Source organism: Macaca thibetana, chromosome 3 (genome assembly GCF_024542745.1).
Source record: "Macaca thibetana thibetana isolate TM-01 chromosome 3, ASM2454274v1, whole genome shotgun sequence".
Lineage (NCBI taxonomy): Eukaryota > Metazoa > Chordata > Mammalia > Primates > Cercopithecidae > Macaca > Macaca thibetana.
This window is the reverse complement of record NC_065580.1, coordinates 129,005,450-129,031,776: the sequence shown is the minus strand read 5'-3', so window position 1 is coordinate 129,031,776 and position 26,327 is coordinate 129,005,450. Positions and strand designations below refer to the sequence as shown.

General features: G+C 45.2%; 1 protein-coding gene and 1 pseudogene across 1 annotated transcript in view; both read right to left on the bottom strand.

Moving 5' to 3' along the window:
• LOC126950919 (zinc finger protein 716-like) overlaps positions 1–19,385 on the bottom strand; it is a 41,970-nt gene extending 22,585 nt beyond the window's left edge. Inside the window, exons 1-5 of the mRNA XM_050784846.1 lie at positions 19,116–19,385; positions 12,206–12,381; positions 11,964–12,080; positions 11,834–11,843; positions 1,351–1,479 (exon numbers count right to left, since the gene is read on the bottom strand). Of these exons, the coding sequence (XP_050640803.1) occupies positions 1,351–1,479; positions 11,834–11,843; positions 11,964–12,080; positions 12,206–12,381; positions 19,116–19,385 (702 nt within the window). The remainder of the gene's footprint in view (positions 1–1,350; positions 1,480–11,833; positions 11,844–11,963; positions 12,081–12,205; positions 12,382–19,115) is intronic.
• A 403-nt stretch (positions 19,386–19,788) lies between these two features.
• Positions 19,789–21,117, bottom strand: LOC126950918 (suppressor APC domain-containing protein 2-like; annotated as a pseudogene).
• Between the last annotated feature and the right edge of the window lie 5,210 nt (positions 21,118–26,327).

Sequence of the window (26,327 nt, the reverse complement as noted above, 5' to 3'; positions counted from 1 at the left end):
GTAAACACCATGAAACATGATGCAGCTACAAGAAAGATCATCATCATGTCCTTTGCAGCAATGTCGATGGAGCTGCAGACTGTTATTTTAGAAAACTAGTGCAGGAACAGAAAATCAAAAACTGTATGTTGTCACTTTTAAGTGGGAGGGAAATAATGAGAATACGTGGACACAAATAAGAGAACAACAGACACTGAGGTTCAGTTCAGGGTGGAGGGTTGGAGGATGAAGAAAATCAGAAAACAAATCTGTTGGGTACTATGCCTAGTACCTGAGTGATAAAATAATCTCTACACAAAAACTTCATGATACGATTTTACCTATATAACAAACCTGCATGTATCCTTGAACCTAAAATAAAAGGTAAAACAAAAATTCAGCTGGGTGTGTGGTGGCTCACAGTCGTAACCCCAGCCCGTTGGGAGGCTGAGGCAGGCAGATCACCTGAGACCAAAAGTTGGAGACCAACCTGGCCAACATGGTGAAATCCCATCTCTACCAAAAATACACAAATTAGCTGGGCGTGATGGCACGCACCTGTAATCCCAGGTACTCAGGAGGCTGAAGCAGGACAATCACTTGAACCTGGGAGGCGGAGGTTGTAATGAGGTGAGATCGCACCACTGAACTCCAGCTTGGAGGACAGAGCGAGACTCCCTCTCAAACAAACAAACAAACAAAAATTACTATCTTGAAGAAAATATTCAGGCGTAGGCAACCACAGACTGCCAATTAATCTCTGATGACATAACCAAGAAATGTTCACCGGGATCTTACAAATAAGGAAACTACATAACTCTACCAAACCAATTATTAAATCTGGTTTGCTTCATCATGCAACTTAGACTTTTCTTCAAGTCTCTCCCATGGATCACAACCCACAAACCATAGCTGGGCGCTATTCTTGAATCACACTTTGATCAGATTCTCACTTTTACAGTGACTCTCATACATTTTTAAAAGGAAAAATGAGGAACTAGGGAACCCAGGACCACAGCTCTTTCCACTCATGAATCCTGTACCCTGAGTCAGGATTCTCCCCCAATGACTTTCTCATCCCCGCACAATATGGGTGAGATGAGGCGCTGGGAGTGCAGAGCAAACCAGGGAGGCCTCCAGTCCAGGGCAAAGCCACGGCAGAGGAAAAAGACTCAACTCCCAGGGTCCCAGCCGCTGGCCCAGGCACCATCTTGCGGCTCAAGGGGACTGAGAGCCGAGCTGGGCCAAAGAGGATTTGGGTCCTCAGACTCTGGAGCTGACTGCGGGAAAGTTTGGGTCCTGCCACAGCCACTTTCAGCCGGTTCCAACCAGCCTCCACCCCTCTCTCACGATGACAGACCCAGCACTTACCATTTCTCGGCTTCCAGGGGGTCCTGGTCTTTCAGTCACAAATTTGCGGATACCTGCATGACACAAGGACACATAGATTTGACCTGTAGGAGCAGAGGACGAAGAGCAGTGAAGAGAAGTACTGCAGCTCTGGACGCAGAGAAACACAAAGGACCCGCAAACTTAACGGAAGCAGCCTGTTCTCTCCAGCTGCATGCCTGATTGGATAGTTTCTAGTCTGCGGCTCCTGATTGGATAAGGTTTCAGGCCCCACCCTTCATGCCCCAATGAGGTAATACGTGATCAGACACTGGGCTGAATCGAGCAAAAGTAACAGCCTAGGCTGCAGCCTTTACAGGCAGGGCTTAACTTCATCTGAACCAGGCCAACTTCAGAGGATATTTGCATTTAACCTTGTGTACAACGTGACATGCATTTATAAATGATATACAATATTTATTCATAAATTGAAATAATAAGCATTTTAAAATTTAGGATTTTATGACCTTTCTTGCTGTGGATCCTTTGCAGTGATATGGTGTGACTCTGTGGCTCCACCCAAATGTCATCTCAAATTGTAATTCCCGTCCATGCGCGGTGGCTCACACCTGTAATCCCAGCACTTTGGGAGGCCGAGCAGGCAGGTCACTAGTTCAGGAGTTCGAGACAGGACCGGCAAATATGGTAAAACCCCGTCTGTACTAAAAATACAAAAATTATCCAGGCGTGGCCCCACGCGCCTGTAGTCCCAGCTACTTGGGAGGCTGAGGCAGGAGAATTGCTTGAACCTGGGAGAAAGAGGTTGCAGTGAGCCAAGATGGTGCTATTGCACTCTAGCCTGGGAGGCAGAGCAAGACTCCATTTCAAAAAAGAAAGAAAGAAACAAAAAAGAAGTCCCTGAAACAAACAAAAACAACAAAATAATGGATCAAGTTTCCCTCTTGTTTTATATTCTTGGGAGCTTGAACTTGTAGCCGTGTGGCAGTATTTTCTCTTGGTTTCTACTATCAGCATACAGAAATTTTGAAATTTATGTTATACTTAACTCTAAAAATGATCTTTGAGCCGTTAAAAACCTTTGCAAGCTCAAAATTGGCTGCTGTAGGCTTCTTCTGGGAGACTCCATTGGAGACTGCTCAGTGCTGTAGCTCAGTAGTTGGGCTTTGCTGTCTCACAGTGGCAACTGGAGTTCAGAGTTCAATTTCTGGCTTAGGAAATGAGTCCTTTCTGATTTGATATCTGTGTGAACATTTGTTGATTCTCCTCCCCTCCATGAACCATTTTGGATTTTCCTTTCTCTGAGCTACCTTTGAAGATTGTAGATTTTGTAAAAACTGCTTGGCACCTTTTTGAAAATACCTTGTACACTCGTGGTTAGGTTCATAACCTTAGTTAAAGCTTATTGGTTTCAGGAGGCGGAGGTTGCAGTGAGCCGAGTTTGGCCACTGCCCTCCAGCCTGGGTGACAGAGGGAGACTCCATCTCAAAACAAAACAAAACAAAACAAAACAAAACAAAGCAAAAGTTTATTGGTTTGAACTGGGAGGTTATGTTAATGAAGTTCAAAAGTCAGAAATGTTGGCAATTTGGCATGGCTAAAGTCAAGCAATGTGAGAATTAAATAAATGTTTTTAAAAAGGACATCATGGTTAAAAGCTGGCTTAATTATTATTATTTTATTTACTTATTTATTTTGAGACGGAGTCTTGCTCTGTCACTCAGGCTGGAATGCAGTGGTGCAATCTTGGCTCACTGCAACTTCCACCTCCCGGGATCAATCAATTCTCTTGCCTCAGCCTCCTGAGTAGTAGGGATTACAGACACCCACCACCACATGTGGCTAATTTTTGTATGTTTAGTAGAGACGGGGTTTCACCATGTTGGCCAGGCTGGTCTTGAATTCCTGACCTCAATTTATCCGCCTGCCTCAGCCTCCCAAAGTGCTGGGATTACAGGCATGAGCCACCACACCTGGCCCAAAAGTTGGCTTAATTAATTGCAGATATTCAAGCTCCAACAGCTGGAAGTCCTTGGAAAAAACAGAGGAGGTGCCACAATAGGCTTTTTGGGAAAAACGTCTGTTTTCCTCATGAAACCCCAGGAATTGGAAGTAGATAGATCCCTCTCAGAGTCTAAGGCTCTGTTCCATTTTTGCATTGCATTATCTGATGGTTTTTACTTTCCAGGGTATCAGAAATTACTTCACATTATGAGACAATTTAGATATGTAACAAGTAGGTAGGAAATATATATTTAGGGATGGTTAATGGCAGCTACAGGGGAAACTCAGCTTTTTGCACATTTGAATCAGAGAAATGTGCTCTTGGCCGCCTAGAAGGCATGGAAATGTCCCCTCCCCACAATGAGAAGTAAGACGCCAATGGGAGATGGGCCGATTCTCTTTTTGGGATCCAGGTTCTGGTATAAAAATAGCAGACTTAATTTGCGGGGGGCGGGGGTGGAAAATCTGTTTTGCCTTCCAGCTGTGCCTACTTATTAGGCTGTAGAAACTGCTTGGTTTTTGCTTTCCTGGCCCTGTTTCTCCTAGGGATCCATCTTGAAGCCAGGGTGGTAATCCAATTAAGAAACTGATGAATGAAAAATCTTACAGGTACTTGATCTTCTTCCATCTGTGTATTTCTATGTGTTGTGTGTGTAATATGAAGGAGCTTTGATTAATTGGTTTAAAAATAATAAGAGCTCAAATCAAATATTTTATCAGAAAAATAGAAACCATGGTGTACTGTAGTTTACATCACTTTAGTAATCATTGGGAAATAAAAACAGTTTTACATGCTAGGTATGTAAAAAAAGTAAAATGTGTTTTTGGTAAAAGATTACAAGAAGTCATGGGAATGTGGATTACTTTTGGCCTAAATTAAAGGATTAAAGGATTGTTTTAAGTTAGATAAAATGGAGCTGAAGGATTAACCAAGTTGTGAAAGGTTTGTAAAAATTTACATCTTGTAAAAGAAATTCTGTGTGTTAACATACTGGCTAAAGTTAAAGGCGTATTCAGTTTTTTTATAAATTGAACACTGGAATAAAAGTACAACTGGTTTTCCTTAGAGCACTAATCTGCTCTTTTACAAAATTTGTAAAGTGTTATAAAAGGGTTATAGGAATCTTACCTTATGGTCAAACTGATTAAGACTAGATAGATTTGTCTATAAGGTTTTATTAAGAATTAGGTTTGACATCAATAGTGCACTAATGCAACGGTGAGATTTAGCTTTCTTTCATGAACAAGATTTTCATGTAATATTTTAAAAATGAAAGATTTTGTCTGCCCTTTTGAATAAACTGGAGCAAAAGGAAAGGCAAAAAAGATTGTTTGGAAAGTGAAGTCTTCCCTCTATTCATGAGTAAGGGTTTTTGCCTTTTTAAAATTTTTGAGTTATCATTTTGGTTAATGAGTGACTTATGATAACCTGGGATTTGATATTTGACAAACCTTTAAAAAATCAAATTATAAATTATGTATTTTTCTTACCTAAACATCTTTTAGATATTAGGTCCTCTAAAGTACAAAAATGACATTTGGCTTATTTGGTATAAAAATCATACAGGAAGAAATGTCAGAAAGCATTGTCAGGCTGGGTGCAATGACTCACACCTGAAATCCCAGCACTTTGGGAGGTCAAGGAGGGTGGATCACCTGAGATCAGGAGTTAGAGACCAGCCTGGACAACATGGTGAAACCCTGTCTCTACTAAAAATACAAAAAAATTAGCCAGATGTGGTGGCATGCACCTGTAATCTCAGCTACTCAGGGGGCTGAGGCAGGAGAATAACTTGAAGTCAGGAAGCGGAGGTTGCAGTGAGCAGAGATTGCAGCATTGTACTCCAGTCTGGGCAAAAAGAGGGATACTCTATCTCAAAAAAAAAAAAAAAAAAAAAAAAAAAAAAGGAAAGAAGGAAAGCATTGTCAAATATGAAATGGTGTTTGATTTTTCTTGGGCTGTATTTGTATAAATATGTTATTGGTATGTGATTCAAAACAATGGAAAACTCGTATAATTCCAGTATGACTTAGTGTATGTTATTAATAGTAATAATTGTTATGTAAAATCATTGTATGCAACAGAAGTAACCAAAATCTGTCAATTGTAGCTTTAATAGTGGCTGTCCTAAGACTTCTTTGTCATCCACAGACAATTGTTGTCTTGTTTTAATCCTCTTTGAAAGGTGATTTACAATCATGTTTAGGACATTGATAGGTGCTCTTAAATGCAGGTTTCTGATACCTTTGGAAATTTTGGCAATAGAATAAAGAAAAAACTTTCAGGACTCTCATGGAGAGTTGAAATGTTCATGAATATCAAGCAGAAAGGGAGATAACTGCATGGAGTGAACTAATATAAGACTAAAGTAATTTTTTGACTTTGCCTGAAATATTACTGATTCTTTGTTTTGTTTTTCAGAGTCCTGAAAACTTTTATTTTGAGCTATTTACAGCTTTTAGCAATCGAATAAAATATATTTCTGTAAACAAAATTTGGAGCACATTTGTTGCTGTCTGTTTTCTCCAGAATTTGGAAACTATTTGTGAGCATTCTTAACTTATGGCAATATAATTTGCATAAGTGCAAAAGAATGTTTTCTTCTGCAACAGGACACTGTTGGGGAAATTAGTTATTTTGCCAAGGCTTTGACTGGAATGACATGCTTTCCTTTAAGGAATCAAACTTGACTTACAGAGCCAATAAAAGCCCACTGGGAAAACTGGCTTTATGCCTTGTCTACACAGTCCCTATACAGGGTTCCTAATCTGTGGTAAGTAAATAATGTCACTTTTTCACAGGCTCATGAGCCTGAGTTATCCCGTGATATCAAAAGAGAAATGTATGCAACTCATATTTCAGGGTATAGACTCATGACTGGCTCAGCTTTAAAAATTCTTATCTGAGATTCATTTTATGGAACAAAATTTCATCAATTCCAATTTTTAAAACCTATGTAAAAATAATTATTCTTGCTGCACTTCATCCAAATAATCAGGCCAAGTATAATAAAGCAACTTGGTCATACCATGATTTGTCTTTAGTAAAATGGCAGACTGGGGAGAGTAAAACTTACACTTTAAGAACTATGGTACATCTGTTACTAAATTCTAGATTTATCTGTTGTTGTTGAAATTTTTTTGAAGAAGTTGAATCTTTGAGTAAGCCAATAACAAGTTCTAAAACTGAGGCAATAATAAATAGCTTACTAACCAAAAAAACCCAGGACCAGATGTTTTCACCGCCAAATTCTACCAGAGGTACGAAGAGTAACTGGTACCATTTCTTCTGAAACTATTCTAAACAATTGACAAAGAGGGACTCCTCCCTAACTCATTTAGTGAGGCCAGCATCATCCTGATACCAAAACCTGACCCTGGTGGCAGTGCAGCATGAGATGGGGTGGGGATGGGGTTTATCCACGGGCCAGGGGTTACAGGATTCCCTGGGCAGCACACTGCCTGGCTCCATTCTCTTCATCTTAGATGTATTGGGAGGGTTTGATACACAGAGAAAGAGGAGACCCATCTCAATACAGGGTATGAATAGGGGATGAAATCAAGGACCAATCTTTGGAGGAGGGCTGCTTGTATCTATCTAACTCTGAGAACAGATTGGAGCAGCATGGGATTGGAGGAGAGGAGGGAGCGTCTTAGGGGAAAGGCCCCAGGAGGTTGGACCCCTACTCCCTCCCTTCCCCACAAGACCCCTTCAGCATCTTCCACCCAGGCCCTGTCAGTATCCTGTCCTTCCCTCTGTGTCTAGAAAATCAAAATTCTCCAGGAGATGTAGCCACTATAGGTGGCTGAAAAAAATGACTATTTTCAGTCCAAGGAGCAATTTTGGGTCTGCTTTCAGGCAATGAAGTGGTTAAGTGAGAATGAGAGAAGAGGATCCAGTAAATTAGCATAGGGGAGGAGAAGACTCTTTTTTTGTGGCCAGCTGCAGAGAGCCTGTGGCCATAGCTCCCTGGCCAGTGTCAGGTCCTGTTGCATAGTAACCACTGGGGCACAAATATTCCAGCTGGGCAGGTACTGGGAGTGAGACCTGAGGTGTGACTCCCAGTAGCCTCACAGCTGCCTTAATGTCCTGCAGCTACAACCATTTCTGCCAGCTGCTGCCCCCATCCCAGCAGGCCAGCAGCTCATTCAGCACCTGTAGTATCTGAGGCTCCACCAGAATGGGATTCAGGACATCAGCCCTGTACCATCCTTGACCTAGAGAGTGAGCCCCAGGGGATACCTAAGTTGCAGGTATCAACTTAGCTCCGTGGTGTCTCTGTTACCAAACACCAAGTGCTCCTGCTGGTTGGGATCAGATCCTAGGACCTCTGCAGGTGAGGTGGGTGACATGAGGCAGGCACCCCAATATTTGATGCTCTGGGGCTTAACATCTGCACAATAGGTGCATGGCACCCCCACTTTACAGACACCCCGGTGAAGGTCAAAGCAGCTCCGAGAGGGGAAGAATCTGACCCAGAGCCCAGAGTCCCACCAGACAATTCTCAAACCAGGGTCTAAAACCTCTTCCTCAAAATGGCTAGGGGTCAATATTTGCAGCTTTGCCAACCCATGTCGATTGCAATGACTCAAATCTGCAGCTGCAGCATGACAGCAGCCTCCCGCAGACAACCTGTGAATGAAGGCACGAGGCTGCAATCTCACAGAACTTTCCTTACAGGCACTGGAAACTCCAATTTCAAAACATCAAGTATGAGTCTTCTTTTGGTTCGTTCGACCATTTGGAAAGGTAAAATTCATCCTTGGCTCATGGGAGACAGAAGAGCAGGTGGGGACAGGCTGCACTTTGATGACCTCTGGCAGAAATGAAGCTCAGAGGAGGAGATGACAGGAGGGGGTGAGCCCAACCCCCTCACAGCTGAGATTTACCCCAGGAGGGGTCCCTGTTGGCACCACCCTACTTATCCCTCATCTTGGCTTCAAGAGCAGTTCAAGTGAAGAGCAGGGGAATAGAAAAGACCTCAGCAACAAAAAGGAAGGAGACTCAGGGTCGGGCAGCCATGTGGATGGGTGGCTCTCAACAGTGCATGCTACAGCAGCCATTGTTTTTTATTTTTTATTTATTTTTTACTTTTTGAGATAGAGTCTTACTCTGTCGCCCAGGCTGGAGTGCAGTGGTGTGATCTCGGCTCATTGCAATCTCCACCTGCCGAGCTCAAGCAATTAACCTGCTTCAGCCTCTTGAGTAGCTGGGATTACAGGGGTGCGCCAAAACACCTGGCTAATTTTGTAATTTTAGTAGACACAGGGTTTCACTGTATTGGCCAGACTGGTCTCAAACTCCTGACATTGTCCTCCACCTGTTTGGCCTCCCAAAATGCTGGGTTTGCAGGCATGAGTCACTGCACCCGGCCTAATTTTTATATTTTTAGTAGAGATAAGGTTTCGTCATGTTGGCCAGGCTGGTCTCGAACTCCTGACCTCAGGTGATCACTCGCCTTGGCCTCCCAAGTGCTAGGATTACAGGTGTGAGCCACTGTACCCGGCCAACAGCAGTCATTTACACCAAGTTGAGTAAGGCATGACCAGCCCCAGGAGGGCCATGGTGGGGGCTCTGTGGGGTAGAGGACATTCTGTATTCTGCACTTATATGGAAGCTCCACATAGCAGTCATTACAGGAAACACACCGGGGAAAAAGGCAATATACAAGTAGGACACCAGGACTGGCCAGTTGGGTCTCACTGGTCAGTGGGGTAAAGAGGTCCAGGTGGGCCCACAGGGTGTGGCTGCTGGTTGGCTTCTGTCTGCAGGAAGCCTGGGACCCCTGTCTAACAGAGGAGGACCCAGGCTTGGGCGAGGAAGCCATCAGAGTCACCAGGTGAGTGGGTCAGAGCTCGAAACAGAGCAGGCAGGGAGCCCTGGCCTCTCCCTGTGAGGGCTGAGAAGCTGGGGTGGGAACACAACCCATGGACAGATGCACACAGGTGATCTCTGGGCCCCTCCCCCTGACCAGTGACTGCCCAGTTGCTAAGGAGCCACTGAGGCCTGAGACCCAGGGACACACCACCTGATCATCACCCCCAGGCCTTTCTGCCAAGACCCGACAATGCCCAGTGCAGGCAGGTGTTCTGGGATTGGGGTCTGGGGCAGGGGTGCATGTTCCTATCTGGCAGGCGCTCTGACCTAGACCTGCCTGAGCTGACTGCACCATCGCTTGTTTTTCTGCCTGTGTATGGCCTAGATTCAAAGGTCTAGCTGTCCATTCTGGCCACACCATTCTCTGACTTCTCTACCAGGCCCTATTGTGCCTGACCTACCTAAGCCAGCCCCACCTGCCCAGTGATCACCAGAATCCTGCCAGCCAGAAGGACCCACTTTTGACCCCTGAAATATCCACAGGAGCCTTTATTGATTGATTGATTGATTGATTGATTGATTGAGATGGAGTCTCACTCTGTCGCCCGGGCTGGAGTGCAGCGGTGTGATCTCAGAGGAGCCTGTCTTTAGGAGGGGCCACAGCTCAGGGCCAGCTTTCTGGAAGCCCCAGAGTCAGGGGTACTCCTGTTCTGAGTTCCAGCCTCCCAGTTCTGGCTGTCATGTCTTTTGGGAATCACTCAGCACTGGGAGCTGAGGCTCCCACATGGCAGAGAACATGCTGGTCATGACAGCCTCAGCCCAAGACCCTGGGCCAAGAGCAACAGCCAGTTGGTTCTAGTGTCTGGATAGTGACAATAGGTGAAGCCATCTGCAGAAATACTGCTTCAATCTGGTGCAGTGACAGACTAGGGAGGCCATAGAGCAGCTCCCAGGTCAGCCCTGCCCAGTGTCTCCATCATTGTGGCATGGCAAAAGAACCTGTGCTCAGCCAAAAGCTGAGACCTGACCTGCCCATCCTGCCCACGAGGGACTCTGAGTTCAGGCAGAGGCCGGCAGCAGGGTTGTCAACTTCTGTGATGCTATCCCAGGGCTCACAAGAGCCTGAGGAGACTCAAAAGGAGCCGAGCTGGGGGCATCAGGGAGGAGCCTGCTGAGTGAAGGGCAATGTGGGCCAGGGCATGAGTCAGCACTAAGAGCACATGGCCTGGTTCCCACTGGGGAGGAGGCAGCAGGGGAGAGTCCTGCAGAGCCCTCACGTGCTCCACTTAGCTTCCAGGTACATGGAGTGCCCATAAGCCTCCCAGGAGACCCAGGAATGGTTCTTTCTTGGTCAAGAAAAGAGGCAACCCCACCCATACCCACACAGGCCCTGATGCCCACACATATCAGAGAACAAAACTTTTGTGCCCAGGATGGGGCACTTCTGTGGATTCCAGACCACTTGCTCCTCCTTGTGCCCCCACCCCCACCCTACAGGGTGCTGACCACAACCAAAGTGCCCCATGGAAAAAACAGCCCATGGATGGAGCCCAGATGTCCCGAATGGGCCATGATGGGTCTAAAGTGATATTTCCCAATCACAGAGTCTCTAATTTTGCCACCCACTGGCCCTGTGCTTCAGCTTCTCTTGGTGGCCCTGGATAGCAATCTGAAGGCTGGAGGACCCACAGAGGCCACCACCTCCAGTTAAATGGCTGCATTGTAAAAGTTGGGGGCAAGAGACATTCCCTGCCTTGGGTCTCTTGCCTTGGGACTGATGACCATCAGGCCATGGCCAGGCCAGCCTGCTGGATAGGGCTGTGTTCCCTGTACTCTGTGTGGGGAATGGTGCTCACAGTTCCGGGTCACTACTGTTGACGCCCCCAAAACACAGGGGCAGGCGTGCTTCATTATATAAGCCTTGGGTCAATCCCAGAGAACAAGCATCAAATTCACTCCTGTCTGAAGGTGGCCACCCCAAGGCATTTGGGTTTTGGGGTGAGGTAAGGGTCTGGAGTCAGCATCAAAGTGTTCTGGTTTGGGAATCGCATGAAGTTCTCTGCAACTCTCTGAGGTACAGGATGTGGTGCCAGGTCTGTGCTTTTTAAAAAGCCCGAAGTCAGGGGTGCCTGGAAGGAACACTGAAGCCAAGGGGTTTCACCTTTCCTACCTCCCCACCGGAGACATTCCACAAAGTCTCATGACAAACTCAGAATAGGCAAAAAAAAAAAAAAAAAAAAAAAAAAAAAAGGAGGCTGTGTGCAGGAAAGTGGACGGGAGGGAGGGGGTAATAAGAGATTACAGGGGATCATCTGACCCAATCCTGAAACACCCCTGCCATATCATGCCCTATCAGTCCTCTCAGACAGCTGAGGAATCTGAGGTCTGGAGGAGGCGCCCAGAACCTGGACAGGCAGTTGGTAGCCTGGAGCCCCTGAGGTCCAGGCAGACACCACCCCAACCTCCAGCCAGAGGCAGCCGGACCCCCAGCTTATTCACTTAGAAGTCACCCAGGTTGGCTGGGCCACTGCCCCTCCCCAGACCCTCCCCTACCACTTGTCAGGCACAGCCTTCCTGCGAAGCTGCCAGGCTAGGGATGAGGATGCCTCGGTCCCCCTAGGAATTGGCTGTCCCCAGGGGGCAGGTGCCTGGCAGCTGCCCACGAGGCCACTGCTCTCTGCTTACCATGTGGAGCCTGGGGCCCATGTAAGGAGCAGAGGGCACGCGGAGCGCTTAGCCCGGCTCCGCTGGGGACTGTAGGTGCTCCACCTCGGGGATGTGGTCCTCATGCAGGTTGGGGTCGGCGCAGCCTTACCCCTGCTGGCCCACAAACCCTTCTAGAAGACCCACTATGTCCCGCCTGACCTTGACAGCCAGCGGCCCCACAGCCCTGGGACATCGGCCGCTCCCCTCCTCTTTGCTTTCTGCATCTCTGGGGGATAGACCTATCAGCCCCAGGTATGAAAGCAGGGTGGGGGCAGTGGTGACGCTAGAGGGTGTCACCTTGTCATGCCAGGCACTGGAGGGCTGAACATGAGCTCATGCACTCACACTCACTCTCCGAAGTCCAGTCTCTCGCTTTGGCCAAAGCTGGCCAGGAACTGGGCCCTGTGAACAGACGGGACAGACGTCTGCTTGCTGGCTCCCTGCAGCATCCTCTTGGTTGGGTGTCGGTTCTGCCGCTGCAGGTGCCACATCAAACGCTGCGCCCAGGTGACTCCAGCCACGATCTTCTGAAAGCAGGGGCAGCAAAACCGGGGACTGGCCCCACGGTGCCACTCACACCTGGTGACCACTTTCCACCCAGGTGTCCGTTCCGCGTCCTCGAAGCCTCAACCCACTGAACCTGGACCTTGGTCTTGTGCCGGTTGAGTCTTTCTTCACCTGCCGCTCTCCAGGAGCTCCGAGGGGGTGTCCGCCAAAGTGGCCGTAGCCAGGCGGAGCGCAAGGGTGCAGGCCGAGGCGTCCAAGACGGGGAGGGGACCTTAGCGTCTTCAAAGAGTGCCCTCGACTATTTGGGCGTGCTGCCCCCCAGGCCCGTCTATGGCATCCGCAGAAGGAGGGTTATGAGAAGCATGCTGCTCATCATAACTCCAGTTCTGGGCCCCCTGGATGTGAGATAAAGGGGGACAGGCAGAACTGGGATGTGACTGTAACAGGGATGGGTCTGTCAAGGGCTGGCTGGGAGCTCCAGCCTCCTCTCTTCTTAGTAGGGGGCCTGAGGCCCATCTGCAGCCTCTTTGACTCCTTTTATTCTGCAGAATACCCAGACCCCAGCCTTCCCATGGGAATCATAAGATGCATGAGACTCAGGGTTCTTTCGGCCTCTTCCCAACCATGGTCTTTGTATTTCTCCCATACATTTGGGGGACAGGAAGCCCTTGTTATGAACTCAAATTCCACCCACCTTATAGTTGGTCCTGGGATTTGTCATCTTGGTCAGAATCTGGGAGAGTGCCTCCCTATCTAGAAGAAGCCATTGGGCATCTTATCTCACATCCTGTGGACATGACCTGCTATGATGTCTGTCTACTTTGAAGGAGTGTCTAACTCATTGAATAGAATTGAGGCCCAGAGATCTAAATGCTGAAGTCGTTGAATTATGCCAAGGTTCTAGAAAAGTAATCACACAAAGTTAAGTGCTCAGTATTTCTGTGTTAAATGAAAGAATCCCAACCAGAACCTTCTTGGATATCTGAGTGGGCCTGAGACCCCTTTTCCAGCACCCAGGGACCCCCTAATCTGTCTATACAAAGGATGATGACAGCCAGGCACGGTGGCTCATGTCTGTAATCCCAGCACTTTGGGAAGCTGAAGCGGGTGGATCACCTAAGGTTGGAAGTTCGAGACCAGCCTTATCAACATGGAGAAACCCCATCTCTACTAAAAATACAAAATTAACTGGGCATGGTGGCACATGCCTGTAATCCCAGCTACCAGGGAGGCTGAGGCAGGAGAATCGCTTGAATCCAGGAGGCGGAGATTGCGGTGAGCTGAGATTGCACCATTGCACTCCAGCCTGGGCAACAAGAGCGAAACTTTGTCTCAAAAAATAAATAAATAAAAATAAAGGATTATGACTAGCTAGAAAAAAATCCCTCACAATTTCTCTAAAATGGAAAACAGATTATTAATTTGTCTTAATGAATAAAACAGATTTGCTTTCTATGTGCTCTTTTAAATACAATGTAAAAAATGTGGCAAAGCCTTTATTGTTCACACTTTACTCAATGTCAGATAATTCATATTAGAGAAACACTATACATGTAATAGTTGTAGAAAGAGTTTGATCTAAAATATAAACTTTAGAAATAACCAGAATTCACAGGGAATTCTTTCATAGGGAAACTTTTCAGATACAATAAATGTGAGGAAGTATTCAAAAATCAAGTCTAAATAAACCGGAGAATTTCCATGATAAAGTACGAAGGCACTAAAATTTTCAAATTTTACATTAAACAAGAATATTTAATATAGAGCATAATCTAAAGTCAAAACAATTAGATAATTTATTTGTTTGTATGTTTCAAAGAAGCAAGGACTCTGGTATTTGGACAGGTATAATTATTATTTCAATGGATACTTATTTTGTATTGTCATTATTTGAGATTCTTTTTAGAAACAACTATTACTAATGTAATTCAACTCTCAAATCTGTTGGCACTATGCCTGCATTCCTAGTGTTTATGTGAAAACATGTGGCCTATTGTTGCTGCATCAGAGCTGGAAGAGGCCATTCTATATGAATTTCTCCATGGAATCTTAGTGGCAAATGTAAAATTTAAAAATAAATATAAAAAAAAAAAAAACCTGCCAGGCTCAGTGGCTTATGCCTGTAATCCCACCACTTTGGGAGGCTGAGGTGGGTGGATCACCTGGAGTCAGGAGTTTGAGACCAGCCTGGCCAACATGGTGAAACCCTGTCTCTACTAAAAATACAAAAAAAAATAAAAAATAGCTGGGTGTGGTGGTGGGTGCCTGTAATCCCAGCCACTCAGGAGGCTAAGGCAGGAAAATTGCTTCAACCCGGGAGGCAGAGGTTGTAGTGAGCAGAAATTGCACCATTGCACTCCAGCCTGGGCACCAAGAGTGAAACTGCATCTGAAAAACCAAAAAAAAAAAAAAAAAAAAAAAAAAAAAAAAAAGAGTTAAAGAGAGATGCTTCTTTTGGTTTACTTAAACTCTACATGAGGTAGATGTTCTCGGAATTATTCTTCTCTGTTAAAGCAAGAGTGAAAAATTATGAATTTTTGAAATAAATAATTTTACCAGTCATCTCTCCTTAAGGGATAAAAAAGCTGGCCAGTCTTTCAAAATATCAATGTGTTATGGTAAAAGGTTTTAAAGTCTTAAATATTATTCAGGGTAATAAAATTGTTTTTAAAATTACAGAGACCAGAGAAAAGTAAAGATAACACCTCCATGAAAGGTTTTAAATGTATTTTAAATCAATGTTTCCTAAATAATTAACCTTAGTCTTTAAAAGTAGAGAAAGGAAGTGTCTAAGATAACTGCATCAGAGAAAAAATAATGCTTATTCAGTGTTTGTGACTATATTTTGACCAAGAAGAATATAGCAGAGTTTGCAATGCCTTACTTAGACTATGTGTGAACTTAGTTTTAATTAATAAACGAAATGGTTTTCAATGTTTTAACACTGATGTGCAATACATAAAATGTTATCCTGCCACCAATGTTAAACTATTTTACTTTAATCAAGATTGGGGGCAACAGATGGTAATAATATACTATTGGGTAATGCAGTGAAATGACTTATTTAGTAATCATTTGTTCAGATAATTTAAACAATTTGGAGACTATTGTTGTCAAAAGCTCTATTTCACATTTTTTACACTTTTGGTAACTATGGGAAGACGTGCCAGTTAGAATAAAGATCACACAGGAAAGTAATTGGAAGTCATAGTTTCTGAATTTTACATGATTATTTATAAAAATTTACTGGATATGGCCAGGCACGGTGGTTCACGCCTGTAATCCCAGCACTTTGGGAGACTGAGGCAGGTGGATCACAGGGTCAGGAGTTCAAGACCAGCCTGGCCAAGATGGTGAAGCCTCCTCTCTACTAAAGATACAAAAAATTAGCCGGGCATGGTGGCATGCACCTGTAATCTCAGCTACCCAGGAGGCTGAGGCAGGAGAATCACTTGAACCTGGATGGCAGAGCTTGCAGTGAGCTGAGATCACACCACTGCACTCCGGTCCAGGCAACACAGTGAGACTCCATCTCAAAATAAATAAATAAATAAAATTTACTGAATATTTTTCTTTGCACATTTCCTGTATATGTCCCCAACTGAACACATAAAGTTTTTTTTGTGTTTTGATTTATATTGAATATAATATACAAATATATTAAGCTAAAAATAAATTATAAGTGTAAGAGAAATATAAAGGAGGAAATTATGTGTGTGTGTGTGTGTGTGTACACTTCTTTAAATGGGAGAGGAAATAGTGGACCAAAAAAATAGTGTCAGAAAAGTTGACAATTTGCTAGCAAATCAGGAACCTCACAAATGTTTAAAGCAAAATTAGTTTCTCTATTGTATGCTAAACTTTCTTTTCCCAAATCTCAAGTCTCCTGGGTTCAGAATCTTCCTTATATATATATATATTTTTTGTTTGTTTGTTTAGTTGCCTATTATTCATATGAGAACGAATATATAATTTTTTTGTTCCAAAGTTTATGAAATATTTTTGTATTATCTGCCCAGGGATTTTTAAAGTGTTTTCATAAAATTTAATGTTGCTCAGAAGTTAATTTGAAGATTTAATTCTACAGTGAGTGAGCATATTACATTTCATTTCACTATTGCATTCCATTTTCTCACTTACTGATTGGAGAAAAAACTAAGTCAAAATTTTCTTTAATTAATTGTTCCTTCTATTTATTTTAAGCGACATCATATAATATTTTAATTTTACCAAGCTGTTTTTTTCCCAGTGGAAATTTAGAATGTTTTATAAGTTATGGAGTTCTTTTATATAGCTTTTATATGTTTTATATGTATTTACCTTTTATATGTTTATATAAGGTAAACAAAACACAGAGGGCAGTGCTGGGTGTGTACCAGGTACTCAACATTTAAGAGAAAACTGTTTTTTTTTTTTTGAGACAGACTCTTGCTCTGTCCCCCAGGCTGGAGTGCAGTGGCACGATCTTGGCTCACTACAAACTGCCTCCTGGGTTCAAGGGATTCTCCTGCCTCAGCCTCCTGAGTGGCTGGGACTACAGGTGCGTGCCACCATGCCGGACTAATTTTTCTATTTTTAGTAGATATGGGGTTTCACGGTGTTAGCCAGGATGGTCTTGATCTCCTGACTTCGTGATCCACCCACCTCGGTCTCCCAAAGTGCTGGAATTACAGGCAAGAGCCACTGTGCCAGGTCAAGAAAACCATTTCTACTGGAGTAACATCACATCTTTCAGGTAAGAGACTGAAACATTTAGAGTGAAGAAATAGCATTGATTGTGCATGTGGAGAGAGGACACCTGCTCTTCAGCTGAACTGACTGAATTTAGAAAAGAAAATTCTGCTTGTTTTATTTTACAATTATCTCCAGTTCCTCACTCCCTCTTTATTTTTACCCCCAGCTACATATGTATCAAAGCCACCTTCTTGTCTGTGTTATGGTTACAGCTTCCTCACTGCTCTCCTTACCCCATGGAATCTCACACAACACTTTTTTCAGTTCTGATGAATAGTTTGGAACTTTTACAATGCAATGATAAATTGTTTTTTACTGAAGAGTTCGAGGCCACTGATGGGTTTTAAATAGCACATTCTGATCACTGAATTGAGGTAAGAGAAAAGTAATGCAATAGTCCAGAGGATAAGATCAGGCAGTCAGCACTGTGGCAGATGTGGAGACAGATTAAACATGATGATGGTGTCTTTCTTAGCAAGGTAGATGAGGCCTATTGAAAAAAATATATAGCAGATGCGTTTGAAATTTGGGGTGGAAATTGAAGTGAGCTCTCCGTAATCACTCAGAGGTCTTAGGATAGCCACAAGTGGTGTCATCACACGAACAAATGTGACAGAGATGAGCTGGGGATGTGGGAAATATATTAAGTTTATTTTTCTTTTCTTTTTTTTTTTTTAGACAGGGTCTCACTCTGTCATGCAGGCTGGAGTGCAGTGGTGCGATCTCGGCTCACTGCAACCTCCCCTTCCCGGGTTCAAGTGATTCTCCTGCCTCAGCCTCCTGAGTAGCTGGGATTACAGGTGTGCGCCACCACCATGCCTGACAAATTTTTGTATTTTTGGTAGAGACAGGGTTTCACAGTGTTGGCCAGGCTGGTCTAGAACTCCTGACCTCAATTATTTTTTAATTTTAATTTTTATTTTATTATTTTGTTTTGTTTTGTTTTTTGTTTTTTGAGACAGAGTCTCGCTTTGTCGCCCAGGCTGGAGTACAGTGGCACCATCTCGGCTCACTGCAAGCTCCGCCTCCCGGGTTCACGCCATTCTCCTGCCTCAGCCTCCGAGTAGCTGGGACTACAGGCACACACCACCACGCCTGGCTAATTTTTTGTATTTTTAGTAGAGACAGGGTTTCACTGTGTTAGCCAGGATGGTCTCCATCTCCTGACCTCGTGATCCACCCGCCTCGGCCTCCCAAAGTGCTGGGATTACAGGCGTGAGCCACCGTGCCCGGCTCTGACCTCAATTTATCCACCTGCCTCAGCCTCCCAAAGGCTGGGGATGTGGGAAATATATTAAGTTTATTTTTCTTTTCTTTTTTTTTTTTTAGACAGGGTCTCACTCTGTCATGCAGTGCTGGAATTGCAGACCTGAGCCGCCGTGCTCGGTCAAGTTTCTGATAATCAGAGAAGAGAGATTCTGTCCCCATGATTTCTAGGGATTATTGAGCAGTGATGCAGACCAGACTGTTGTACATCCCCAAGCCTAGATCACTGGAAGTTGTAGAGATGAGGAGAAGTAGATGAAGCAAACTTTGTAGGCACAGCTTTAAAATATCAGGTAGCCACACCAGATCTTAATAATTACGATGTCTTTGGGAGATGGTATGAAGCAGGATCTGCAAGGTGTGCATGCTGTGGTTACACACAATCTGTGTCCCAGATGGTGAACATGAAGTATAACCCCAATTTAGGTTGATCCACTGTAGGAGGCAGGAACCTCCCTCCTGTCCACTCCGCTGATTGATCAGCCTCATCATGTGGTCCTGGCTCTGTGGGAGGAACCAGAAAATTTGGGGGAAAGATTTCCAGACAGATGCTGGAGTTGGGGGTTAGGGGAAAGATTTCCAGACAGATGCTGTGGATGTTTCAACCTCAAGCACTACACACAGCTTTTAGGCTAGAAGTTCTCAGGTTCTTTTACAGCCCATGTTCTGCTTCTGTGCAGCCTGTCTAGAGAGGAAAGTTGAAGGTCAACTGTGGGAATAGATACAATAAAATTAGGTAACAGGTCACGCCCACACATTCAACACTGGTGCAATTGACACATAGTAATGCATCTAATTCTGCAGCTAGTAATTTGTGTTTGGTGATATCCCCTCCTGGGGAGCCAGGCTCATAGGTTGTTCTGTGGGACTCAATGTGGGGCAGCGTCCTGGCCAGGATGAGGAGGACCATCACCGCGGGGTCTGCGGGAGGTACACGCAGGCCAAGTTCTGGTCCAACCGGCTCCCCGATCCGCAGCAGCCAGAGTCTCTCAGCCTTAGCCCGGACCTGAAGTCCGACTGCCATCCCTGGGGCTCCCCTGCCAGGCGGGCAACCCCTGTTTACAGGCCTTCCCTATCCCCTCCATCTGCTCCCGACCGAGCGACAGCCACCTTGTCCTGGTGCCCTGGTTGAGGTTGGCGGTAAGCTGCCCTTGGACCTCCTCCCCGGGTCTGGGGCATAGCCTCAGAGCCGCATCCGTGCCGCCCGGCGCCCTCTGCTGGCCGTTGTCGGAAGTTCAGCCTGGCGTGAGTAGTGCCTTTCCCTGGAGGTGGGATCCAGGGCAGCACCGCTGGAAACCCGGGCGACCAGAGATCTGGTAACTGGCGGAGGGGTCCCCCACTGTCCACTGACAGCGGCAGTAGTAGTCACGAACTATGTGGACTTAAGAGAGCCTCAGCCCATGTCAGCACCGGAAGCCAAAACCAAGTCAAGGGCTCGGTGTGGGGACCAGCTGGGGGCAGGCCTGGGAAGCCTGGATAGCAAGGGGTGCAGGAAGGAAACCATTCTGGGCCTGCCTGGGCCTGCCGGGGGTCTCCAGACAGAGAGGTTGGGTGCGATAGAGCGCTCGCCCCGAAGGTCTGAGTGTCAGGCAAATATGGTGGGGTCCAGAGGCGCCCCCGTCTTGCTGGCTCACGGTGCGGGACTCAAACAGCTGCTTAATCAGCGCGGACTTCTCCTGCTCCACCTGCATGATGCGCTCTCTCTTCTCGGTCACCTCCTGGGTGAGGAGTCGGTTCTGCTCCTTCAGCGTGAGGATGGTCTGCTGCTGCTAGCCCGGGGACGAGGTGGACGTCAGAGCAGAGTTGGGGGGGCCCGGAGGAGGACATGGGCAGGGCCCGGCCGGCACAAGCCGCAGCCAGCAGGTCTCCCAGGCACCCGGCCACCTCCTGTACCTTGGACAGTAGCCGCCCCAGTGGGCCGGGGCTCCCCATGGCTCCAAAGTCGGCGCTGGCTCTGCTCTGGCCCAGGCGGCACTGGCGCTCCTGCACTCGTTGCAGCTGCTGCTGTTACCAATCGCAGCCCCGCGCCATCATCTCCAAACCCTGCAGCAGCACCTCCTTCTCCTGCTCCAGCTCCTTCATGTGCTTCAGCAGTTCACGCCGCTGGTGATGGTGTGCCTCCGACGTTCCCCTCCGGCACTGGGCACCCCCCGAGTCCGCCTCCAGGGTCCTGCAGGCCGATGCACCTGCGTCCGCGCTGGGGCTCCGTTCCAGCGCCGCGCTCTGGGAGCGCTCTGGTTCGGCGGGGTAGGGCGTGACCTCGGCGGGGGCGCCAAGCTGCTCCAGGTTGCGGGCCGCGCCGCTGGGAACGGCCAGAGAAGCGCGCACGCCCAGGGGCAGGGGCTTCCTCTCCAGGACCGTCCGCTGCTCGTCTGCCGGCGCAAACATCAGGCGCTGCGGCGGCTGAGGCGGCTGGTCCCTGGGCCAGACCGGGGCGTGCGTGGGGTCCCGGGGGCCGCCGTCGGCGCTCAGCAGCGCGGTGCGCAGGCCGGCCATGAAGCGCTCGAAGGTCAGGTAGCCGCTGTCCGGGGCCACCTCGCGCAGGCCCTCAGGACCCCGCGGGGCAGCTCTCGCGCGTCGGCGCCCTGCCAGCGGGATTGGATCTCGCGCAGGTGCCGGGAGCCGCGCCGCTGGTCGTCCAGGATGTGGAACAGCGTGCTCAGGCTCCGCAGGAAGGCTCGCGGCAGCTCCTCTGTGCTGCCCGCCGGCCCGGCGGGAGGCATGCGGCTCCGCTGGGCAGTCCCGGCCCGGGCCATGGGCGCCTGGGCTGGGTCCGCGCGTCCACCTGCGTGGGCCCCCGCGTGGCCCCACGGCGGGGCCAGTCAGGCGCGCTCCCAAGCTTTTTAATATATTTCACATTAAGATTTTAGTAGATGACCGTAATAAAATTATGTTTAATCCTATTATACTCATTGCTAATACGGAGATTTTTTTTTACTACCACAAACTATCTGAAAAGAACACCTTCTGCCATGTATCTGCTATATAATTTTTATAGGATACATGAAACGTTGCATGCATGAATGTGATGTTCAGCATGGTGTCAGGCTGATGTGATATCACAGCCACTCAATGCATTATTACTTTTTTCCAAGATACATCAGGTGATTGCTTTTTCCATTAGCACAAAATCTACTTCAGTTCAGTTCTACAAACACCCATGATTCATTTTTATATACATGTCAGAGTTCTGGGTGGTGAAAACTAAATGAAGGAATGCAAAAACAAAAACAAAAACAAACGAAAACAAAAACAAAAACAAAAACTAAATGCTTACTTAAAAAGCGTGGCCCTTAAGAAAATGTGGCACATATACACCATGGAATACTATGCAACCATAAAAAAGGATGAGTTTGTGTCCTTTGTAGGGACATGGATGCAGCTGGAAACCATCATTCTTAGCAAACTATCACAAGAACACAAAACCAAACACCGCATGTTCTCACTCATAGGTGGGAACTGAACAATGAGATCACTTGGACTCAGGAAGGGGAACATCACACACGGGGGCCTATCATGGGGAGGGGGGAGGGGGGAGGGATTGCATTGGGAGTTATACCTGATGTAAATGACGAGTTGATGGGTGCAGCACACCAACATGGCACAAGTATACATATGTAACAAACCTGCACGTTATGCACATGTACCCTACAACTTAAAGTATAATAATAATAAATAAATTAAAAAAAAAAAAAAAAAAAAAAAAAAAAAAAAAAGCGTGGCCTTGGTATTACAGGAGCACAGATAATGTGCGCCCTCTACAGGTGCGACTGTGCATGTGTGGGTGTTCGATCAACTATATTAATAATTTGGTTTAGCATATAATGATCAGGCTGTAGGTTTAAAAATTTATATGTGGCCGGGCGCGGTGGCTCAAGCCTGTAATCCCAGCACTTTGGGAGGCCGAGACGGGCGGATCACGAGGTCAGGAGATCGAGACCATCCTGGCTAACACGGTGAAACCCCGTCTCTACTAAAAAATACAAAAAAAAAACTAGCCGGGCGAGGTGGCGGGCGCCTGTAGTCCCAGCTACTCGGGAGGCTGAGGCAGGAGAATGGCGTAAACCCGGGAGGCGGAGCTTGCAGTGAGCCGAGATCGCGCCACTGCACTCCAGCCTGGGTGACAGAGCCAGACTCCGTCTCAAAAAAAAAAAAAAAAAAAAAAAAAAAAAAAAATTTATATGTGATAATCAACATTAATCAAAATAAATAGATGGATTTAAAATGATAATGATGGTGATAGTTTTGAATCTGAAGTGACATTGATGATGGAAGTTTTATTGATTTTTTCAGGTACATAAAATATTTCCTCTTTGCCATTAAAATGTACACAGTTTTCACTTACGTTATCATTCAAAAGTGACTTCTTTGCCCAAGCTGTTACTGGAGTCTCGGCCAACATCCTCCTTTTCTCTGGTATCATGACCCTCCTTCTGGATCCTAAGCCCACTGACCTCACCACCAGTCACTTGGCCTCGTCCACATCATGATGCTGCTCACTATTGTGTTCTTGGTGTCTCCAGACCTTTTTGAGTCCCTTCATTTTCAAAATGACTTCAAGTGTAAGATGCTTTCCTATCTGAGCAGGGTGATGCGGGGCCTATCCCGTCTGCACCACCTGCCTCCTGAGCGTGCTCCAGGCCATCGCCATCAGCCCCGGCACCTCCTGGTTGGTGAGGTTTAAACATAAACTCACAAATCACATGTCACATGTTCTTGTCTTCTTATGGTCCCTCAGTTGTCCTGCAGTAGTTACATAATCTTCGACACTGTGGTTTCTTTCCATATGACTCAGACCAGTTTTCTGACGCTCAGTAAAACTGCCTCATTTCCCCAAGGAAATCCATCATCAGGAGCCTTATTTTTCTTACTCTGTCATTATCCAGAGATGTCTTCTTTGTGGGAATTATGCTGCTCTCAAGTGTATACATGGAGACTCTCTTGTGCAGGCATCAGAGGCGATCCCAGCACCTTCACAGCACCAGACTCTCCCCAAGAGTCTCTCCAGAAAAAAGGGTGAGTTTCTTTGCGGTCATGTACTGAATGGATTTGCGCCTCTCATCCTGCTCAATCCTGATCAACATATGATCCAGTTGTCCTGGGTGTCCAGAGGCTTGTGACCAGGGCCTATGCCACTAGCCCTTTGCTGCTAAAAAAAGGATAACTGATATTCTGCAAGTCATGAGACAGAAGTATTGTATATTTTTCTATGAAAATAATTATCTGAAAAGGAGATTCTAACATCAGTTAAATTATTCAAGTATCAGAGGATTTGATAATTTATTTCATTACATTGTATAGAGTTCATTTAACACTGTTATTTTATGTAAATCATTTGGAAACTGATGCTGCCAAAGACTTGATGGATCCTTTAGTTCATTGTCCACCATGATTTCATAGCCTAATATGTTTGCAGTTTCTTGCATTTCATTTTGATTCATTGAACTTCATTTTAAAACATTTTTCTTTTTGAAGTGTATTCTTAATAAGCTCATATTGGTAATAAGATTTCTCATTTTTTTTTTACTTTTGGAAATCATTTAGTGCATCCTTACTTATTCAAAATATGTTAGTGAAGTATCTAATTATTGGTTGAACAGTAACTTCTCCCAGTACTCTTACTTATTTCTGTGTTTGACTGAACACAGGTTGTGGAGGCTTTGCTCTCACCTTCATTGTTTCTCTCTTCTTTTCTCTCTCATGTCTTTACATTTTTTTCTTTTCTTTGGTGTTATGCAGCTTGACTTTTATTTCTGTTGAGTATTTTTTATTGGTGGTCACTATTAATCACAATACACTTCTGCATTCAAGGGTTCCCATCTGATATTCTGTTTCAGAAATTTATAAATATTTGTTATTAGTGTGATTTGTTATTTGTATGTAAGCTAGTGAAACCAATGTATTTGATTTCATTTCATTTTATTCTTTGTACATGTAAAATCATGTTTGTATTGTGATCATTTTGTTTTTCTGTAGTTCTCTTATTTATTCATCTCAGTATTCTAGTTCACTAATCCTGTTGTTATTAACTTGGTCTAATAATTAAACCATACATTGTATATTAAATTTACTTAAGTTTCAGTTGTTCAATTTGAGTCTTTGCAAAATATGCCTGTTTTGTGTGTGTGTGTGTGTGTGTGTGTGTGTGTGTGAAAGAATCTCTCTGTCATCCAGGCTTGAGTTCGGTGGTGGTCATAGCTCACTGCAACCTCAAATTCCCAGTCTCAAGAGACCTTCTCACATCCAACTCCCCAGTAGCTGACACTACAAGCACACGCTACTGTGCCTGGCTTATTTTTTTATGTCTATTTGTTGTAGAGACAGCTTTTGCTTTGTTGCCCAGGCTGATCTCAAACTCCTGGCCTCAAGTGATCTTCCTGCCTTGGCCCCCACAAGGTGCTGGGAGTACAGGCATGAGCCACTGCCCCCAGTGCCTGCTTTAGAACTTCATGTGTTTTCAAAATTATTTTGATATTCTCCTTCCCCATTTGTTACTTAATTATTTTAAATACGTTTCCAATCTGTGAAGTTTATGTGATGTATAATTTCTTCTTTCCCTTTTTTGGGGTAGCTTATTTTGTGTGCTTCATAATTTATAATTTGGTTCTTACATTATAGAGATCTCACATTTGGGATGGCCCCGGTTAGAAATTTTCTCTGTATATTCCAAGGGGCAGAGTGGACGATTTTCACAGGCTTGAGGTCTGTGTAATCAGCCCTGCAATCAGAACTGTACCTGAAGGCAGCTCTAACTTCTCGCTTTCATGACTCCTGTGAATTTGCCTCTTGATTCACTTCTGTTCCTGAGAAGTTCCCATATTTTTCTATCAGTTCTGCTGAGCAGTTTTAAAATTCTTGTAAACTTTAAAGATTTTTAATTTACTACATTAAATGACCTTTGAGAATATGTTATTCTGTGCTAAAACATCAAATGTCCACATGCATATATGAGTAAAAAATTTTACATAAATATTTTGTGTAAAACAGTGCCCCATGAGAAATTTCAATTTTTCTCATTTGAAACATCTCAATGCCCATGTATTATACACTAACATTACTGTGAAGTATAAATATTTTCTTTTTTTTCAATTTTAATAATGTATTTTATTTAATCCAGTATAGCCAAAAATATCATTTCAACATGTGATCAATATTAAAAATTATTAATAAAATATTTCACTGTTTTTTTTCTGTATTGTCTTTGACATCCAGTGAATATTTTACACTTATAGCATGTCTCATTTCAGACTAGCCACCTTTCAGGTGCCCAATAGTCACATGTGGCTGGTGGCTACTGTATCAGACAGCAAGTATGCTGACAAGGTCCACATTTACTTTTCCAACCTAGATCTCTCCCCTGAACTGCAGAATCATTCATCCAACTGTCTGCTCAACATCCCCACCTGAATTTATTATAGGCATCTAAAATTTAGTATGTCCAGGGCCAGGCGTGGTGGCTCACGCCTGTTATCCCAGCACTTTGGGAGGCTGAGGCGGCCAGATCACTTGAGGGCAGGAGTTTGAGATCAGCCTGGGCAACATGGCAAAACCCTATCTCTACTAAAAATACAAAAACAATTAGCCGAGCATGGTGGCCCGTGCCTGTAATCCCAGCTACTCCAGAGGCCGAGGCACGAGAATAGCTTGAACCAGGGAGGCAGAGGTTGCAGTGAGCTGAGATCGCTCCACTGCACTCCAGCCTGGGTGACAAAGTGAGACTCTGTCTCAAATATATACATATATATGTGATATTTATAATATATGTATTTTTGTGTGTGTGTGTGTGTGTGTGTGTGTATAGTATGTCCAAAATGAAGCTACCCATCTTCCCCCAAGAAAGCTTTCAGAGGCTTACACATCTCAATTAATGACAACTCCATTTTTCAGGTTGCTCAGGCCCAAATATTTTCTTAATACTTGGAAGAATTTTTATGTTTCGGACAAATATCCAAAGTGATCATGCTCC